Source organism: Miscanthus floridulus, chromosome 11 (assembly GCF_019320115.1).
Source record: "Miscanthus floridulus cultivar M001 chromosome 11, ASM1932011v1, whole genome shotgun sequence".
NCBI classification, from domain to species: Eukaryota; Viridiplantae; Streptophyta; class Magnoliopsida; order Poales; family Poaceae; genus Miscanthus; species Miscanthus floridulus.
In genome coordinates this window covers 50,167,601-50,188,963 of record NC_089590.1, presented here as the reverse complement: position 1 = coordinate 50,188,963, position 21,363 = coordinate 50,167,601, and the positions used below count along the sequence as shown (strand labels likewise).

At 44.2% G+C, this 21,363-nt stretch overlaps 1 protein-coding gene across 2 annotated transcripts in view; it reads right to left on the bottom strand.

Annotated features, from left to right (window-relative positions):
* The window catches only part of LOC136490679 (uncharacterized), a 29,911-nt gene extending 19,809 nt beyond the window's left edge, over window positions 1-10,102 (bottom strand). For both annotated transcript variants that reach the window (XR_010767838.1, XM_066486879.1), the window contains exons 1-4: window positions 9,814-10,102; window positions 9,561-9,638; window positions 9,394-9,461; window positions 9,104-9,297 (exon numbers count right to left, since the gene is read on the bottom strand). Coding sequence is in view for 1 of the 2 variants with exons in the window: in XM_066486879.1 (XP_066342976.1) it covers window positions 9,104-9,297; window positions 9,394-9,461; window positions 9,561-9,638; window positions 9,814-9,998 (525 nt within the window). In the remaining variant the exon portion in view is untranslated. The remainder of the gene's footprint in view (window positions 1-9,103; window positions 9,298-9,393; window positions 9,462-9,560; window positions 9,639-9,813) is intronic.
* Between the last annotated feature and the right edge of the window lie 11,261 nt (window positions 10,103-21,363).

Here is a 21,363-nt window from a genome sequence, read left to right as displayed (position 1 = left end):
GAATGATATCCTGGAATTAATCATTTGTGATGGATAATTGGAGACCGGACAGAAAAAGTTGGAGGCAACCAGACAGGGTTCTGGGGTGCTGTTAGTTTCCGTCTGTGTCGATTAAGGACCGACCGTTGTTGGCCCTCGAGTCATGTTGAACGCATGCCTTACATTTAGCTGGTCGGATAAAGTACCTTCCGACCGCGAAGCTGGGAGATTTTTCGGGCCGAGTAGATTGGCCGCAGCGCACTATGCCAGAGCAGGTATGGTAGGACACGGGGGCGAGATGATAAGACCAAAGTGCAGTCGGTCGGCCCCCGGGTACATGTGGTTCCTAGCAAACTCGAGATTCCTGGAAAGTTGACTCAGTGATCAATATCTCACTTTAGCAGGTGAGTGAGGTTTGTGTAAGGAATAAATCACCAGCTGGTTAGGAATCGATTCGAATCGCCATCGCTCCTGGATAGTGAGCACTTGACTCGAGTTACTGCATCGTAGTAATTATTATGGAACAATGACGGTTATCTAGATGGTATGGGATATGCTAAATCTAAATTGGTAACTGGATGTTATTGGTTAATCAAGTGATTGCTATAGTACAGGTGCTTACCTAGATGGATAGGTCATAATAAAGATGATGCAAAGTACTTAAAATGGTTTCCTCATGATAGCTTATGCTTTTCGCAAACAAGTCAGCTAGCCCACTAAAGAAAGCCATGCATAATCCTTGGTGTCGCTTTATTTTGGTTTAAGACGGGTAAGTCTGGCTGAGTACATTCGAGTACTTAGGGTTTATCCCACCTTATTGTAGGTGATGTTCTCGACCTATTGATGATGGTGGCAAACCACCGATGGGCTCGGTGATTCTATACTTACTTCTCATCTATATGCTTTTGTCGGATGATGTCACTATGCTAGCAATATATTTGGAACTTATATTAATGTAATCATTTGAAAGCTATGTTGTTTTCACTAAGTGGTTTTGAAACCCAAACTTGTACTATTATTTGCTAACCCATTTGTAATATTATTTCTGCTGCAACCCAATGTATGTGATGTGTATTTGCTTAATCACGCGATCTTGGTTGTGATGTTGATTTACCGAGGTCTTTCGGGACACTTGGCGGACTACCGGGTTTATATGAGTGAAAGTATCAGAGTGTCAATGTATTAGCGGGGACAACCATACTTGATCTTGTATAAATTGGGCGGTTCTGTCACATCACCCCCTAGACATGGCCCCTAATGGGCCCAAACACGATACACGGTCCAACGGACCAAAAGACAGTGTCGCAGCACCCTGACAGATTCTGGATGCTGACTTGTTTCGACGATTCCTGTTGATTTCGAAGGGCTTTCGATATGAAACCAATTGGGTTGGCTTCCTTATCCAATTAGCTTTCCATCCATATGTGGATCATCGAAAATGGAGTCCGGATGCGTCCTGGGTGACCAGTTTAAGGTAGACTGGTCCTAGAGCCCGAGCTGGACTCGAATTTGAGTTGGACTGGGCTTCCACCATGAAAAAGATGAATTGGATGCCCATGCTAGACCTCCTCCTCTCCTTGGCTTGTATGCAATGAAGTAGTGATGTCCTCATCATGTAACCTTCGATGTTGCGGCCGATCTGTTGATCAATGCACATTTGGATGGCTCTTTGATAGGTCGCCCTGGTGTTCTTGAGTCCAAAGGACATGGTGGTATAGCAGTACGCACCGAAAGGCATGATGAACGACATCTTGATCTGGTCATCTTCCTTCAGGGATATCTAATGATAGCCGGAGTAATAGTCAAGGAAGGAGAGTAGTTCGTAGCCGATGGTGGAGTCTACAACCTCATCTATTCGAGGCAGACCGAATGGGTCTTTAGGATAGTGTTTGTTAAGATCAGTGTAATCAACACACATTTTCTATTCTTTATTCTTTTTTTGAACTAGAACAGTGTTTGCTAACCACTCAGGATGATACACTTCTTTTATGAATCCAGCAGCTAGGAGCCGTTTTATTTCTACCCTAATAGCCTCCTTCTTGTCTGGTGTGAATCATCAGAGTTTTTGCTTGATCGATTTGGTGGTCGGTGAGACATTCAAGGAGTGCTCGATCTTCTTCCATGGTACCTCTAGCATGTCTGGAGGTTTCCAAGCAAACACGTCGGCGTTGGCACGTAGGAAGGAGACGAGCGCGCTTTCCTATTTGGGATCAAGGTGAGCCCCAATCTTCATGGTCTTGGAGGGGTCATTGAGGCCAAGGCCGACCTCCTTGGTTTCCTTAGACTTGGTGGAGGAGTGAGGAGGCTCCAGCGATGGGATCTCCAGGTCATCGGCAGACACCGTCTTGGCGTTGATGACCACACTGGCCATCTGAATGGAGAGGTCGGTGGCTTTGGCGAGGGCGAGACTCTCTGTCTCATATCATAGGCGTAGGCGATGGAGAGGTTGGCCTGTAGGGCCAGGACTCCTGCAGGCGAAGGCATCTTCAACACCAAATATGCATAGTGTGGTACGGCCATGAACTTGGCCAGAGCTAAAGGACCAAGGATGGCGTGATAGGTGGTGTTGAAGTTGGTGACGTAGAAGTTGATGTGCTCGACGCGGTAGTTGCTTGCCATGTCGAACTGTACTGGTAGGGTGATCTCTCCAAGTGGTTTGGATGCCCTACCAGGTACCACACCCCAGAAGAAGGAGTTGGAGGGTGTGAGATCTTCTATCTTGAGCCCCAGCTCCTTTAGGGCTCTGGTGAAGAGGAGGTTCAGAGCGCTCCGGCCATCGATGAGCACTTTCTAGACGGTTACATCATGGACGAGGGGGAAACATCCTATGTCAGGAATATCCATCCACTGATCGGCCCTACTGAAGGTGATGGGGACCTCAGACCAGGGGCGATAGCTGGGGTTGGCGACGATGTCTTCCGTATTGATGGAGAGCACCCGGTGGGCGGTGAGCTTCCGCTCTCTTCTCCTCTTGGCGGAGGCGAGGCCCCCGAAGATGGTGGCGACCACCTTGTCATGATCCTAGAAGGCATTGTTGTTGCCCCTAGGTGGTCAGTGGCCTCCAGCTCCGTGATTGTTGTCGTCGTCTGGCTTTTTAGCCTAGAACTCCTTAGCCAAGCCGAGACAGTCCTTCATCTTATGCTTGGTGTTATTGTGGAAAGGGCATGGGCTATCGAGGATCTTGTTGTACTACTCGTCATAGTTGCGCTTGGCGCGAGGTTCATCAACGGCGGCGACGATGTGGTCTGGTGGGCGGCGGCGATATTGATCAGACTTGGATCCTTCTGGCCGATCATGGCCACTATCCCGATGGTGACTGCAGTTGTCGTAGCGGCGGTCACTGTGGCGTCGGTTGTTGGGGCGATCATCGCTGTGGCGAGTTGGGCGATGAGGGCCCATATCCTCATTGAAATGCACTTTGGCTTCTTCAGCGTCGATGTACTGGTTGGTGGTCGTAATCATCTCGCCAATCCGCCAATCCTCATGTGTGGCTTGCGGTTGAACTTGGAGCAGAGATCATGGTGATGGAGTCCTCGGACGAAGGCGGCGATGACCTCAGTTTCCGTGATGTTAGGAATAGAATTCCTCATCTCGAAAAAGCATCGGATGTATCTATAGAGGAGCTCGGACGGCTTCTAATAGATGCAGTTTAGATCATGCTTGGTGCCCGACCAAGTACACGTAGCCATGTAGTTGTCGGTGAAGACATTCTTTAGCTCTTCCCAGGATCCGATGGAGTCCGGGGCAAGTCTTGTGAACTAGTTCATCGCAGTTGGCATGAGCATGATGGGAAGATAGTTTGCTATGACGCTGGTATCTCCTCCGGCGACGCACACAGCGGTGGCGTAAGCCTATAGCCACTGTGTGGGGTTCATCCTTCCCTCATAGGGCTCAACCCCAGTGATTTTGAAACCACGGGGCCACTGGAGTGTTCGAAGTGCCTTCGTAAATGCTGAGGGGCCCTTCGGGATTGTCGGCGCCATGGTCTGCAATGTTGCCGGTGTTGAGCGGCTCGAGAGCTAAGTCTGGGTTATCGAACTCTTGCTCGTACTCTTGATGGCAGCATACTTCTTCTTCATGGCGATCGAAGCAGTGCTCGTTGATACGTCATCGCGTGTCTCAGAGATTGTTGAGGTGGACTCGGACGTCCTAGTCGACCTCCTGGTCATGTTGGTGAGGGTGTTCAATGCGGTTGCCCCTAGCTCCCCCTAGAGGGGTTGCCTGTCGTCATGGTGCTGGTCGGTGAAACAACTTGGGCGGCGATCAGATCTCGACGAATCGAGCTTGTGGAGTATGAAGGTCTCTGATCCTGGCGGATCTCATTGACCTGACAGTGCTCCGCTTTAAGCATGGCAGTGACCTTGGTGACCTCCTGTGTCTACGGGAGCTGGGCGAGCTCATTGGCGGCCACAGCCAAGTTGGCGCTTGGGGTTTTGTAGACATCGTGGCCGTCAACATGGACAAACTCATTGTTGAGGTTGTGTTGGAGTTGGCGTGGCCTTCCTTGTGAGTCGAGTTGAGCCTCAGCCATGGCAAGGGTAGCCTCGTTTGCTCGACGCTGCGCACGGTTGATGTTCCTATTGATGCGGGCGGCGCGGTCCTCCTTGGTTTCCCCTTCCCGCAGGGGGCCATCGATGCTGACATTGAAGATTACGCCTCCACGAAAGGGAGGGAAAGGAAGTTGTTCAGCGGTGGTTTCGACGACAGTCTCCGTAGAGCCCTAGGACTCAGAGTCTGGATTCTCCTCCAGGATAGTTTGGAGGGATGTTGCAGGGTGTCGACCGACGTGTAGCATGTTGATAGCCGACGGGAGCTGGTCGGTGATCTGGTCGGCGAGAGGATGTACATCTCCAACCTGGTCGGCGAATTTGCCCCTAGGGCATCTTGATAGGCGACGGCGACGTTGGTGAGCCCAAAGGGTAGGGCCATAACCCCTGGAATTTCCTGAGCAGCCACTGTTAGATCTAGATTGGAGGGTGGTCGGTGCTGAACCAGAGTGGTCAGAGCTGATTCTGTGATGGAGAGGCAATTGGCGAGCTTCTGGCCGACCTTATCGATGGATGCGATCAAATCATCGTTGTTAATTCACCTCCTCTGGTAGCAGGGGAGCAGGCAGCGAGTTGTCGGCGAAGATGACCTCAGAAGCGGTTCTAAGATCGGATCTGCAGTCGCATGTGTTGGGGTGATCAGCGCAGAATCAATCTACACCAGCTCGATGAGCTCTCCGACTCCGTCAGCGTTGATGATCTATGAGATCGATCCGACCGTGAAGATTTGGTTGGCCTATGGGAGGGACTAAGAGCCTGCAAAACATAGCATCTTGTTCGATGTGGAAACAGCACGCACACCCCTACCTGGCACACCAACTGTCGATAGAATATCATCGACAGTCCTCCGAGGGGTATCCCACGAAGGTAGATTGATCGGTAGAGATGCGTGTAATCGAGAATAAAAAGGCAACAGAGACACACGAGTTAGATAGGTTTAGGCCATCCGTATGGCATAATACCCTACTCTTGTGGTCTGGTGGATTGTATTGGCTATCGTATGATATTGCGTGAGTTTGGAGGGGGTCCCTGCCCACCTTATATAGTCCGGGGGCAGGGTTAAAAGTTGGTTAGATCTGGGAGATAACGGAAAAGTAATAACAGATTACAGGAATCATGGGATTATACGTATCCTAATAGATCTCGTACTTATCTTCAGGATATCTTTCCGGTGTCTTGCGGGAGACGCCGAGCAGCGTCGTGCCCCGCAAGGCTTCATCTTGTGGGCTGGGCCACCCCTAGGGGCGCAGCCCATGTGGTCTGCCATGGGTATCTAGGGTCGTACCCCCCACACCTCGCAACTCCTCTCTCAAACCTCATCGGTGCCTCCTCCTCTCCTAAACCCTCACCGTCGCTGCCTCCATCTCTAACTTGGAGGAGACCTTCACGGACCTACGATGGTTCAACATCAAAGTCAACCCTAGAAAATATGTTGTTGGGTCCCATCGGGAAAGCAACTCAAATCCATCGTCTATGAGCATGGCATCGAGGCCAACCCAGAGAAAATTTCAGTAGCCATGAAGATGGGGTTGATAAACAACCTGAAGGAAGCCCAAAAACACACGGGATGCATGGCGGTGCTCAGCCATTTCATCTCCCGACTAGGAGAGTGGGGGATGCCCACATACCAGTTGCCCAAGAAGTTGGAGCAGGCCCACGATCAGCTAAAGACGTTCCTGACCACTCCAACGATGATGGTGTCACTAAAAGGATCACAATGCCTAGAGGGGGCGGTGAATAGGCAAAACATGGCCCAGGTGAAAGGTGAACGAACTAGGGTTACAAAATTCAGTTTATACAAAAATACAAATATGTTTTTACCACCGTATAGGGATATAATATGAAGTGATTCCACGCTATAGCTTGCTCCAATACCTATACGCAATATAGATCGGGCCACCACAACAAATAATACAAGATTTGCAATCACAAGATCACAAGCACATGGGGACACAAGATTTATCTGAGATTCGGCACTTCGGCCAAACCACAAAGTTGTGCCTACATCCCCGTTGTTGAGGCGACCACAAAGGTCTTTAGAGTCTCTTTCAATTCTCCTCTTTCCCTAGCGACCACAAAGATCAATCCAGGAAATATCACTCGAACAAAGAGGGTTATACAAACTTCCGGGAGCACCTCACAAGTAAGAGATGAGTGCTTCAACGGGCAACACCTAGCCGCCTAGGGTTCCAAGAACCCAAGACTAACAAATCCAAAACCAAATCACCGGCGAGTGTCACAAGTGCTCAAGAGATGGATGTTACTCCTAGAGTCGCAAGTACGAAGAATCTCACTGTGATAATAAGTTATCACAAAAAAGTGGTACTCCCTCCGTCTTAGAAAGATGCAATTCTAGCACAGTGTCATGTTTTAGTATCTTAAATTTGACCGATTATAGGTTAAAAACTATCAATATTTATGACATCAAATAAATATCATTAAATTAGTTATAAATATATTTTACTAGTAAATTGATTTGCAGTGATAAATGTGAATAACATTGGCTGAAAACTTAGTCAAACGTGAACCACTTTAACTAGCACGCAACACGTAGTTGCATAATTTTTGACAGAGATAGTACAATCAGTTATATACATAACTTTGTAACTTTCCCAAAAAGAAAAGATGCAGGATTTTTTTTTTCAGAAACATATTTAGTGACAATGTATCACAATAACTTTTCATCATAACTTTTGTAGATTTGTGATCACGAGATTTCAACTAGATGAGAAAGAAGAGAAAGAAACGAAAATAGAGAAAAAATGTAGAAAAAAGGAAAAATAACGGGAAAACAAAGTAGCGCACGCTTTCCACGCCAGGAATCGCGCGGCGCAGAGCGTTCGCTCAGTTCGAAACCGCCAAACTTGGAATAGTGTTGCATGCAACCTAGACACCCGGACCCCGGTGCTTCACATGCATGCAAGAAGTCACTATCACGATCACGAGTCGTGATTCACGACGATGCTAGGCACTAGACTACCAGATTAGCACGTACCTCCAACAAACGAATAAACACAAAGAACATTATGAGAAGTGGTACTGTGGTAGTACAATGAACTTCAAGCAATAGCAGCAGCTGACGTGTAACCAGAAAAAAACGCATGTAAAGCATCTCCCAATTAATTTACCTAAGAACAAGTTCTCACTTTAAATCATTACAATTTTTTCCTCTTCTTCTTTTTTGAGTTAGAATAAAAAGAAAAAAGAAAGCAATTTTGCATCTTTGGCACAATCTATATTTTCACGAAATGGATCATAATAAAATAGATTTTAGGTATCTAGAGAAGATTTACTTGGAAGTAACTATTTCCTAGATACCCATGCAGGGGACTTCGCGGTGGAATGAATCAACTCGAAAAATCCCTAAACTAAAAAAGACCTAAAGTTAAGGATTTATCAATGAGTAATGTTGCTCCAATACCTAACCAAAGAGCTACTGCAGTACCGGTTAAAAAAACGGTCGTAGCTACTGGGTGACGAAATGTATTTTGGAATTTATTGACATTCTCTAGAAAGGATACTGCACCCGTTGGCACAGAAACCATTAAGAGAATGCCTCACCTTGTGCTATATCTCAAGTGGACATAGTCACCCTAACAACTAACCTATATCTACTTGCTTCCACCTTTATATATCTGCATTCTCTGCTATATCCACCTTTACTTGGTATTCAGTGCTCTGTTCTAGAAGTCTGTAACACCTGACCTCGAACTCCATTGGCTCCTACCTCGAGCCAGGATAAGAAGATAGATTATTTGATTGTTTAAACGTGAGACTCATTTGCCAAGGACTTGTTTAGTTGACTACACCTCTCCGCCTTATATATTAGCCAAGTGTTTCGAGTGCCACCTTAGTTTTAACATGTTTTTTTCCCAATTTTGAAAAAGTTTTTTTGAAAAATGTACCAACATCTACAACATTAAACTATCCATTTAATAGGTTTTGATAGTTCATTTACGTGAATCTTTAGACGCTATTATATTTTCTTAAATTTTGATCAACTTAGAGAAATTTAACTTAGAAAAAAAGGATATGTTTGGTTTGATGGATATCTCTGGATGGGAGATGGCAGTCAATGAACGAGCCATGTTTAGTTCGCCAACGAGTTAGATATGGATATCCCTCGTAGGGGAATATTCTCCTACATGCTGGATATCTCATTCATGTTTTCTAATTTTTGTCATTAGTAAATAGTTAAGGATTATTTGTATACTCTTGAGGGTTGGTGGCGGCCCGGCTCAGCTTGACGGACTATTCGCTCACGTGGTACGGTGCTGCGGTGGCCCGAGATGTCAACGAACAGGAAGGTAAGAAAAGGGACTGAGAAGTGAGAAAATTGCTGGGTTTTTTTTTCTGTGAGAATGAGAGGGGAGATTTTAGAGGATTGAGATTTTTTTTAAGAAAAAAAGGATCAGCTGAAGCTCGTTTTTCACGTTATAGTGAAACAGAATTGCAATTGGTCAATCTCATGAAGTTGCTCATAGTCTTATTAGCAGCTGCCGTAGTCAAACGCCTAACGTGCTCTGAATCTGATGTAGTAGCAACTAGCTAGCAATAGATTGCGTAATCAAACTAACCTTCTCGATCAGGGCCTCAGCTTTGTCGGCATCTTCCTCGATCACGTCCATGACCTTCTTAATCTTGGAGGCTGCTTTCTTGATACTCTCATTGCCGGGGAACTCTTCCGCAACCTCATCGGCGACCTTCTCCGTCGCCTCTGCCACCTTGTCGATCACCTCGATTGCCACCTCTGCCGTCTTCTCTATCTTATCTGCTACCGCGAGATTCACAATAAAAAAATGTATATGCATGCTAGAAATTGTAGGAAATGATTTCACAAATCGATGAACATACGATCTCTGTTTACCTTCTAATGTTCTGAACCTTCTGTACATAGGCACTGCAAATATGGCGGCACTAAAAACCCACTTGGCCCTGAGAAGCGGATGGGTTTGGCGCGCGAGAAGAAAATCGATCAGACACATTCAGAAACAAGCAATTAACAAGCAACGCGCGTATCTGTTCTTCACTCACAATGGAAGAATCTTGGGTATTGGGAGGTTTCCTCTAGACGGTGACGGATTTGCAGGGCTCGGACCAACTGCAGGAATTCTGAACCAAAACAGGTGACGAAGTAGCTGCATGAAACTTACCGTATATCTTGCCAAGATACAAGCTACTACTAAAAGGTAAAGTCTGGAGAAGACCTGCTACATGGTGAATCCTAGGAGGCATTATTCCTCTGATAGGTAAGACTACGGCAGCTGATGGCAAGATATGCGTTTACCGTGTAGTAGTTCCTCTGATAGGTAAGGCATTGTTCATGCCTGAAGAATTCGTTGCTAAGCCATTAAGACTTCGTTGGTGATGAGAGGATGCCGAGACCACTGGATTCCCTTGGCGACGATGAAGAATCACAGAGGTGTGAAGTGCCAAGCCTGTGGAGGTAACAGAAGAACCGAGCGCAGCCATGGGATTTGAAGGGCTGAAGCTTGAAGCAATAAGCTTGTGCTGCTTCTTGCTTATCTCGCTCTATGTAGTGGATGTTGTCCTTGCCGTGAGATCTATCTCTGTGAGCCATCTAGCACTATATATTAGAGGCTGGGACTTTTTTCATTCGCTTAATGAAATATACTTCCCTTTTTCTAAAAAAAAACTAGCAGTATATTAAAAAGGAGAACGTGGTCAGTCAGAACGTGGCCATTTTTTTCCCCAAGCTAGGGTTATGATGTGGCCATTTGTACAGAAAAAGACCACAAAGTAATAAAAATAGGCACGCTGAAACTGGATTACGTAGTAGAATAGAATGGTATTTTTTATTGGTGCCATCGTAATTTTTCAAAGTTTAGAGAAATATCATTACTATTCACCTATTTTGAAGGACGTCATTATAATTTTTCAATTCAATCAAATACGCCACGGCGTACGTTTGGGAAAGGCTTGGACCCCACCTGCAGACGTACCGGACATACTGGTATTTTCGTCTAGACTATATTGCACTCAGCTACTCCCCTCCTTGCAGTCACTGACGCTTTGACCCCACTGGTCATCCCCTTCCTCTCCTTCTCTTACCAATGGCCGTCGCAAGGGGCTGCACATTCAGGCCAGCTGCTCGCCTGCCTCCTCACCGGCACCGGCAGCGTGCCCATACCCGTGCTGGGGCCAGCGTCGGCGCGCTCCGAGGCGTGCTCATGTAGGCTATGCTCACCTTTGCGCGGCCAAGGCGGAGCGGAGCTCCAGACGCACGCGCTCGTCGTTGCCATGGCTAGTCGGGGGCGAGGCCGACCACCATCTGCGCGACAGCAGCCCCCCCGGCCCCTGCGCGAGACCGGCGGCGGCTCGGCAGCTTGCTCGCTCGCCTGCTCAGCAGCAGTGCGGCGGCCTGCTCGTGCGCGCTCGCCGGCCGTGACGCGGCTGCCTTCTCGTCTGGTGGCGGCGCAGCAGCACGCAGGCGCGAGCCTGAGAGTGGGAGAAGGATGGCAGCGGCGTCGCAGGCGAGCAGCTTCTTCTTGGTCTTCTCTGCTCTCTCTCTCTCTCTCTCTCTCTCTCTCTCTCTCTATCTCTCTCTCGCTCCGAGCTCGCGCGAAGCACCGCCGAGCAGCAGCAGAGCTCCGGCCAGCTGCTGCCATTCTGATCTGCGAGCGCCGCCACAATCCTGGCCCAAGCTCGCCCCCTTGATCCACCTCGACCTCCCTTAGGTGTCGGCGTGCGTGCACTTTGGAGCTCCACTCCACCATGGTCGCGCGGGAGCTCCGCCCCGCCTTGACCTCACATCCACACTCCTAGTCCTGGCGGCGGGCGTCGTCGCAGCGGCACTATCCGTGTCCATGTCCGTGCAGAACTCGTGCTAGGTGTTCGGCGCGCCGATGGCCACGCGCGACAATCGGGCGTGCAGGTGCCTCAGCTGCTGGGGAGCCTGCTGTTCCTGGTCGTCGGCAAGTGCGAAGGTGAGACCGAGGAGGTAGGGCGGCGCGGACGGGAAGGAGAACCACCATTGATACGGGCAGAGGAAGGGGATGATGAGTGGGGCCTACACGTCAGTGACGAGGATGAGGGAAGTAGTTGAGGGCAATATCGTCCATACGAAAATACTTGAATTCCCCATATGCTACAGCTGGGCCCAAGGGTCCCAAAGACGTATAGCGTGACATTTGTCAAAGGAGAAGAATTATAATGGCACCCTTCATAATATGTAAATAGTAATGATACTTTTTCAAACTTCAAAAATTACAATGGCATCAATTCAAATAACCCTAGAATAAAAGCTCTCGCAATAAAAAAAACTACGAGCTCTCGTGTTCTTAAATCTGTCTTTGTAATAGCCACTTCTAAATATGCATTTCTATATTCTAATAAATGAAATCGAGGTGCAGTCTAACCGACTTTTAAATGAAATACTAGTAGAGAAACGACTTTTGATCCACTTTGAAATTTGGCTTTAGTCCCGATATTTTTTTGCGCCCGGGACTAGAGAAACCTTTAGTCCCGGTTGGTAGCTCTAACCGGGACTAAAGGTCCCTGCCCAACGGCTACTGTGGTAGGCTTTTGCTGCAGGGGACCTTTAGTTCCGGTTGGAGCTACTAACCGGGACTAAAGGTTAACTTTTACTCCCGGTTGGTCCCTCCAACCGGGAGTAAAAGTCTACTTCCGCCTGGAGGCTTCGTTCGGGACTAGAAAGGGACCTTTAGTCCCAGTTGCTATCTCTAACTGGGACTAAAGATCTCCTCCTATATACCCCTTCTTTCTCCCCGAGCCTGATCCACTTCGAACTCAGTGTTCTTGCTTCATCGCTGGCCTCTCTTCTTACTCATCACCGGTAATCACAAGATTTCTTCGATTCCTCCATCGATTCTTCGGTTCTAAAGGTTACCAACTTTATACTCTCATGTTTCATCTGTAGCATATCTCATTTTGTGGACTAGATATATATGGTTTTTTTATGGTAGATTTTTTTATTTGTAAGTCATTTAAGCTCAAAATCACTTTAAAGTTTGCATATTTGGATGAAGGAAGGTTAAAGTAGTTATTCAAAACTAGTATTCAGCTTTCATTTCTAGCATGCATAGCACACTTCATGGTTTAGAAATATAGAGAATTTTAGAGTTTTTTTAATTTTATTTGTTTATAAAATGAGAAATTTATATTATATCAAAAATGAGTATAGAGAGTAGATGGCAATTGCTTCTAGGTCCTCGGCCTCTCATCGGATTCCAAAGCGACTGAGGTCGGACCTCCCTCTCATTGCATGCGGCAAGTGTGAGGAGAAGATTGTGATGGAGTACCGGGTGAGGAAGGAGTGTCCCAACAAGGGCCGTATCTTCTATAAGTGTCCGGATCGTAATGTGAGTTATTTTATCGTATTTGATGATTATGGTTAATTTATACTTATTTTCATGATGAGTGTGATTAAAGTTCTAATTTTTTGTTTTAATTTCAGTGGGATGTCACTGGATGTTCAGGCTAGTACTGAGAGGAAGAGTATGTTGAACACGTGCAAAACTCTCTTGCATAGGCGGCTACGGCGGCTGATGAGGCAGTGATCCTACGAAAGAAACCCATAGATGTTGAATAAACGCATGATCTGTCTGTTTTAGTTGGGATTGGTTGCGAAATCCTTATGCTACTGAAGTACATTTTAGCTTTAGGTTTTTTAGTGGTAGTTGGGATTGTCTACATTGTAGCGAGACTTTCATAAATTAATACCTTGTGTGGTGGCATGCATGTCATATAATTAACTAATTATATTCTAGGTTTTAATATGATATGTATGTCATGTAATGTAGATGAGCCGGCATTGGACGTACAATGCTGATCGCCGCTCCCAAGAGTTCATTGAGGGCGTGCATTCTTTCTTACGTGTGGCCGAGGCAAACAAACGCGATGGTTTCATGTGCTGCCCATGTGCCATATGTAAAAATTTGAAGGAATATGCTAGCTCAAAGAGTATTCATTCACACTTGTTGAAGTCAGATTTCATGCCTAACTATATTTGTTGGACGAAACACGGAGAAACCGGGGTTGTAATGGAAGAAGGTGAAGAAGAACAATGGGACGATGATGACATTATTGCTGAATATGGTGCCTTCAATGATACTGCAATGGGGGAAACTGAAGAAGAGGTAGGGGCAGAAGATGAGCTCGCTAATGATCTTGGTCAGGCCATTTGTGACGCACAAAGAGAATGCAAAAGTGAAAAGGAGAAGATCAAGTTCAAGCGCTTGCTAGAGGATCATAAGAAATTGCTATACCCAACTTATGATGCGGGACAGAAAAAGTTGGGTACCACACTAGAATTCCTACAATGGAAGGCAAAGAATGGTGTATCTGACAAGGGATTTGGGGAGTTACTGAAAATTTTAAAAAAGATACTTCCGAAGGATAACGAATTGCTCGCCACTACGTACGAAGCAAAACATGTAGTCTGCCCTTTGGGATTAGAAATCTAGAAGATACATGTATGTCCTAATGACCGCATCCTCTACCGCGGCGAGGAGTACGAGAAGTTAGATGCATGCCCGATATGTCATGCATCGCGGTATAAGCTCAGGCGAGATGACCCTAGTGATGTTGAGGGCGAACGTCCCATGAAGAAAATCCCTATCAAGATTATGTGGTATGCTCCTATAATACCACGCTTGAAACACCTATTCAGAAACAAAGACCATGCAAAGTTGTTGCGATGGCACAAAGAAGACCGTAAGGTAGACAATATGTTGAGACACCCTGCTGATGGGTCCTAGTGGAGAGCAATCGATAGAGAATTCCTGGAGTTTGCAAATGACGCAAGAAACTTAAGGTTTGCTTTAAGTACGGATGGTATGAATCCATTCGGGGAGCAAAGCAGTAGTCATAGCACTTGGCCTGTTACTCTATGTATCTACAACCTTTCTCCCTGGTTATGCATGAAGCGTAAGTTTATTATGATGCCAGTGCTCATCCAAGGCCCAAGGCAACCTGGCAACGACATCGATGTGTACCTAAGGCCACTAGTTGAAGAACTTCTACTTTTGTGGAACAGATCAGGTGTACATGTGTGGGATGAGCACAAATAGGAGCACTTTGACCTGCGAGCATTGTTGTTCGTAACAATCAATGATTGGCCTGTTCTAAGTAATCTTTCAGGACAATCAAACAAGGGATATAATGCATGCACGCACTGTTTCGATGACATTAAAGGTATATTCTTGAAAAAATATCGAAAGGTCATGTACCTTGGCCATCGTCGATTTCAATCACCCCCCTAAGAAAGAAAGGCAAGAATTTTAAAGGAAAGGCAGACCACCAGACCAAGCCAGGCAACCGAACTGGTGAGGATGTACTCAATATGGTCAAGGATGTGAAAGTAGTATTTGGAAAGGCACATGGCAGCGAACCTATTCCGAATGACGTCGACGGTCATGCACCCATGTGGAAGAAGAAGTCCATATTTTGGGAGCTACCCTATTGGCAAGTCCTAGAGGTCCGTAGCGCTATCGACGTGATGCACCTGACGAAGAATCTTTGTGTGATCTGCTAGGCTTCATGGGTGTGTATGGGAAGCCTAAGGACATACTTGAAGCACGACAGGACCTACGGTGTTTGAAAGAACGAGACAATCTGCATCCAGAGAAGATAGATGATGGACGTTATTACTTAAGTCCTGCTAGCTACACTCTTAGTAAAGAAGAGAAGGGAAGCATGTTTGAATGCCTAGCAAGCATCAAGGTACCATCTGGATTCTCCTCGAATATAAAGGGTATAATTAATGTGCCAGAGAAGAAATTCCTAAACTTAAAGTCCCATGACTGCCACGTGCTCATGACGCAATTGCTTTCAGTTGCATTAAGAGGAATTCTACCTTCAAATGTACGTCTAGCCACCGTGAAGCTATGTGCATTCCTTAATGCAATTTCTTAGAAGGCAATCAATCCAATGGATCTAGCTAAACTATAGAATGATGTGCTTCAATATCTTGTCAGCTTTGAGTTGGTGTTCCCTCTTTCCTTCTTTAATATCATGACACACCTCCTAGTTAACCGGGTCAAGGAGATTAGCATTCTTGGTCCTGTGTTCCTACACAATATGTTCCCCTTTGAGAGGTTTATGGGAGTCCTAAAGAAATATGTTCACAACCATGCTCGGCCAGAAGGAAGCATCGCCAAGGGCTATGAAACAGAGGAGGTCATTAAGTTTTGTGTTGACTTTATTCCCGACCTTGACCCGATTGGTGTTCCTGAATCACAATACGAGGGGAGACTAAGTGGAAAGGGGACACTAGGGAAGAAACCATATATTGGTGCGCCGGACAATTATTTTAATAAAGCACACTACACAGTTCAGATTAAATTTGTGTTTGATGGTGGGATTTCCATGTCGCTTTTGGACAATGAGTGATGAAAAAAAATGAAAAGATTTATGTTAAAATGATGTGAAAACAAATTTCCAATCGAAAACAAAAATTTTAATGATTTAAATTAAACACTATATTTTTGCATTAATAAAATAGTAATTATTAATGACATTATGTTTCAATATTTATAAGAAAAAACAAAAAACTTTAGGTCACATAATTTTTCTGTGTGCAATAAAGCAAAAGTAAATTCATATTCTTTTAAAACAATTTTATGCCTTGTATTTAATTTACTGTGCAATTAACAAGACTTTAACATTTTATAGAAAGAAATATATAAAAAAAACAAATAGAGCTTGAAATGGGCGGGAAGTGAAACTATAACCCAACTTTAGTCCCAGGTAGGTCTACCACCTGGGACTAAAGGTGGGATGCATTTTTTGCGGCCCGCCAAAATACACCTTTAGTCCCGGCTCGTAATACCAGCTGAGACTAAAGGTCTTTTCGTCCTAGGCGTTTACAGGAGCCGGGACTAAAGGTCCCTCCCCTATATAAGGTGGCCGTTTCTTCTTCCTCCTCCGCCACCGCCCTCGTCACCGTCGCCCATCGCCACTGTCGCCGCCACCGCCCTCGTCACCGTCGCCCATGGCCACCTCTTCGACGTCGCGCGGCTCCCGCCGCCGTAGAACCGGCCGCCCCACGCGCCACCCGGCCTCCTCCACGTTGGCTGGCCGGCCGCCCCAACGCCGGCCGCCCCGCGTGCCACCAACGCCGCCGTAGAACCCCGTGCACCTCCTCCGCGACGGCCGGCCGGCCGCCCCAACGCCAGCCGCCACCAACGCTGTCGGCCATCACCAACGCCGCCGGCCCCGTATTGTGTATTGATATATATAAATTTGTTATATATATAAATTTGTTATATATATATATATATATATATTCGAGAGTTATAAATTTGTATTGTTATATATATAAATTTGTTATATATATATTAGAGAGTTATAAATTTGTATTTTGATATATATAAATTTGTTATACATCTATATTAGAGAGTTATAAATTTATATTGTTATATAGCTAAATTTGTTATACATATATATTAAAGTTATAAATTTATATTGTTATATATATAAATTTGTTATACATACATATTAGAGAGTTATAAATTTGTATTGTTATATATATATATTTGTTATACATATTATATAGTTTTAAATTTATATTGTCATATATATATATTTGTTATATATATCACTTGCCAATAAATATTTCTAGAAAATAAGAAATCAAAGTTATACTTTGGAGACTTGAATTTCGAGTGTAGTTATTTAATTAATTTTAAGCACATGACTCGATCTATTTTATAGATATATGGTTTTTATTTTTTATAGATATATCTAGTGGTGTAAAAGCTAGATGGCTGTCCCAAGAGACAACATGGATGAAGAAATGATGGATATTATCAACACCGGCACTTAATTTGCCAATGGTGACCAGCAGGATGTAGATGACGGGAGTCAATACCTGGCTCTTGAAAATGAGCAAGAAAATATTGTGCAAAAAAATACTAGCGAGGTATAGGACGGAACATTTCTTAGGAGCATGGTTTCTCTAACGACAAAGATACCTACAGAAGCCGGCAGAGAAGAAAAGATGAGGAAGCAACGTAGATCAGCAGGTTGGAGCAATATGTTCGTGAGTCACGGGAGGCGTTGCTTCAAGCACAGGAGCACGAAAAAGACATGCAAGCTAGAATGCAGGAGGAAATCATAAAGCAAGTGCAAATAGCAATGAGTTCCCAAAGGCAGGCATCAAATCCAGGAATCAACATTAATATTAGCCTCCTTGATCAGTTAAAAAGCAGCCACGCTTTCATGGAGTTGCCAAATCAAGATGACGCAATGCTATGTTTCCCCGTGGATGACATCACTGTACCATTTACATCATGTGAGCTACATATTCTAAAAGGGAATGCTACAATCATGGTGGCTCTCGGTGTTTTTTCTCCTTCAGATCTTACCAAGACACCAAGAATGCATAGGGCAATAATACCACCTAGATATGTTAGCGTCTCAGTGGATAGAGTTAACAAAGGTTTTGGTGATCTGGCTCTTGACATTCTAGGAGGTGATGGGGAGAAGACTTTAGGAGAAGCAGAGAAGACATTCATACTATGACGCAAGCGCTACATCATTATTCCAAGGGTCTCTAGTCCACCGCCGCTTTCTCAACTACCAGACAATTGGTGCGGACAAAAGGGAACGAAATAATTTTTTCACTAATTTTCTATTGACATGCATGATTAATAATAACAATTTCTTATACCTAATTATTTTTTTTGTACTCACACAGCAGGGCCTCCGCCAACTTAAGTCCAATTATTCAATCTCTAGATCATCATAGTGCTCCAGGCAATGATTATACAATGCCGCCACTGCCGCCACCTCCAAGGAGGTCTCCAACGCCTCCAAGGAGGTCTCCAACGGCTGCCCCGCCTCCCTTGATGACTAAGAAGCAGCTAGCTCCAAGAGGTCTGCCCCCACAAACGAAGTCGTTGACCCACCAGCCGACAAAGAAGATAGCCTCCTCTAATCTAGTTATTCCCCAAAAACTGTCTTACAAGAAAAGTGAAAAGGAATTAAATGCTGCAGTATAAAAAGATGCGAACAATTTCTTCAAAAAAATAAGAAAGCAACGAGAAGCGAGGGAGAACCCGGAGAACCCGTACTTCTACCTACCTCCAAATCTTCTAAGAAAGAAGGTGGACCAGAAAAAAGCGGGAATCTTAAAAGACCCTGCCAAAATCGGACTACGACCGCTCTCTCACCACGTCATTTGAGGCGGCGTAGAAAAAGACTAGAGCAGGGAAAGGTGTTGCACAACTTAGACAATAATCGCAACAATCAGTCCCCCCTCTTGTCATTCGTAATAAATATGGTTCAAACTTAGACTTACTGGACGTCGATTTTGAGGACCTGGTTTGGTTTTACGAGGATACTGGTTTGAACCTTGCCCAAGTGCTCGCTGAAGGACCATCTGCTCCGAAAGTGGATCATTGGAAGAAATCTAAACATGAAAAGAGTCTATACAATCCTGAGGCCTTAGGTGAACTAGGTAGGTAAATATACCTGCTAAACAAGTGGTACATGACGACGTGTGAACGGGGAGAGACAACCTTTGTTTCTGTTAGAGTTAGAAACCAACATTACTATCGTGGCGATGACATTATATATGTCGAGTTTTTAGAATTACACCAACTATGCCTCCTAGACTCTCTCGATAAAAGTCTTATTAGCTGCTATTATCTATAAGTGTGATTATTTTCTACTATTAAAGTATATATATAAAGCTACATGTATATATATAAATTATATATCCTCACACTATATTTTTATATATGCAGATATGAGATGATAGAACTCAGAAAGAGAAAGGATAATGATGTTGGTTTCGTTGATCCAAATGTCGTATTCCAACACCCTAATCCCCCCGCTTGAATGGAAAGCTGAACTCGAGAAAAATCTCATGAGGTTCTTAGTGAACCAACAAAACAAGGACATACTCTTCCCTTACAACTTCAAGTGAGTGTTAAATAATTAATGTCGATCATATGGACATTTATTCAATTATTTGCTTACTAGCTAAGCTATCTCCCATATATATATGTTGACTCTAGTTAATGTCGATCATATTTGTGTATAAAAACATATGCAGCAATCACTGAATATTGATGGACATCGATATGGCCAATAGTCGGTTGAGCATCTTAGACTCATTAAGAAAAGAACAAACAGAGTACCAAGACATGATAGATATTATCAAAGGGTAATTTGGTCTCTCTAGCAACTATATATACCCCGATCTCTTAACTGCAATAATTATTAAAGGCCAAATTAATTTTTTATTTTATTGGACGCAGTGTTTGGAAAAGTTTCATTGAGAAACACCACATGAAACATTGCAAAGCGCCATTGGATGTAATCGCACATAAAGTAAGTACTAGCTACATTTATATATATATTTTATATACTAATTTACCATAATGTCAATACATATTTACGATAGTTGAGTTACTATAACACATAGGGATATTTACCATAACGTTATATTAAACCACTTAGTAAGGAGTTACTATAATCTCGTAAATTAACATAGTAATTATCGTAACTCAAAGTGGCTACAGAATAAGTTATTCTGTAGCCAGCTACAGGATAGTAGTTCTATATATATATATATATATATATATATATATATATATATATATATATAATTCAATTAACACCATGCATGCTTTCAATTCACCGGATCTTTTTTCTCGTAAAACTGGGTTTTGAGGCAAGAACAGGAGACCGACTACTGTAGATACTATGTTTATGAGTTCATCATGGCATACTCAAAAAGAATTCCTGAAGAGATCCTCAAAGTACGTTATATAAATATATTCATATATTCACAATTTCTTTTATTGCTCATATATATATAAGTAATCACGTGACCAACACATATATATATATATATTAATATTTTTCCTTTAACTTTTATTGAAGACTCTATGGTTGAAGGAAAAAGTCATACGACGTGACCAACTGAAAACAATTCAAGAGACCATAGCAGGATTTCTTAATGACCATGTCTTAAACCCCGTTGGCGAGTTCTACAATGACATGAACGAAACATGGAAGCAAAACCAGATGGAGCGAATTTGTTATCCCAAGGATATGATAGAATATACAATACAAGTTTTATTTATAATATATATATACATATTATATGTACATAAAATAACGTACAATATATGTATATACATGTAATATATACGTTAGTTTCATACTTTAGTTTGTACAAAATGTTCGAACATTATAAGCGTGTAGCATACGTATATTATTAGCAGCGTAGAATGCGTATTCAAAAACCTATTCGAAAACCAAAACGAATCAACAATTGAAAATAGAAACAAAAAAAAAAGAAAACTATTAGTCCCGGTTGGTGGCCGGCCCACGTGGCCAGGTCGGGAGGCCTCTTTAGTCCCGGTTGGTATTATAAACCGGGACTAAAGGTGAATCTTTAGTCCGGGCGAGAAACCGGGACTAAAGGAGGGGCCCTTTAGTCCCGGATTCGTGCTCCCGGTTGGAAAACCGGGACTGAAGTGGTTTTCCAACCAGGAGTACAGCTTATTTCTATATTAGTGTTAAGCGAACATGCTCATTGGTCAACCTCCATCGTACAAAACACAAAACAGACACCATACCCCCCATTTGCTAAACAGATACATCGAACCATCCCACCCTAGAAAATTAGAATGGCCTCATTCTATCGCTCTTTATCTCCGAATCAAACACAATGTTAAATTCGGCTATATATTTAACAGGGCCCTCTCAGGGAAACGTGCAAGTACAGGGCCCTCTCAGGGAGTTTGTATAAGCATGTGACTGATAAACATCGAATGAGATAAACAGGAGATGGTACTAGACGCGTCACGTTGCTTCTGTAGTTTCTTCTGGTTACCTT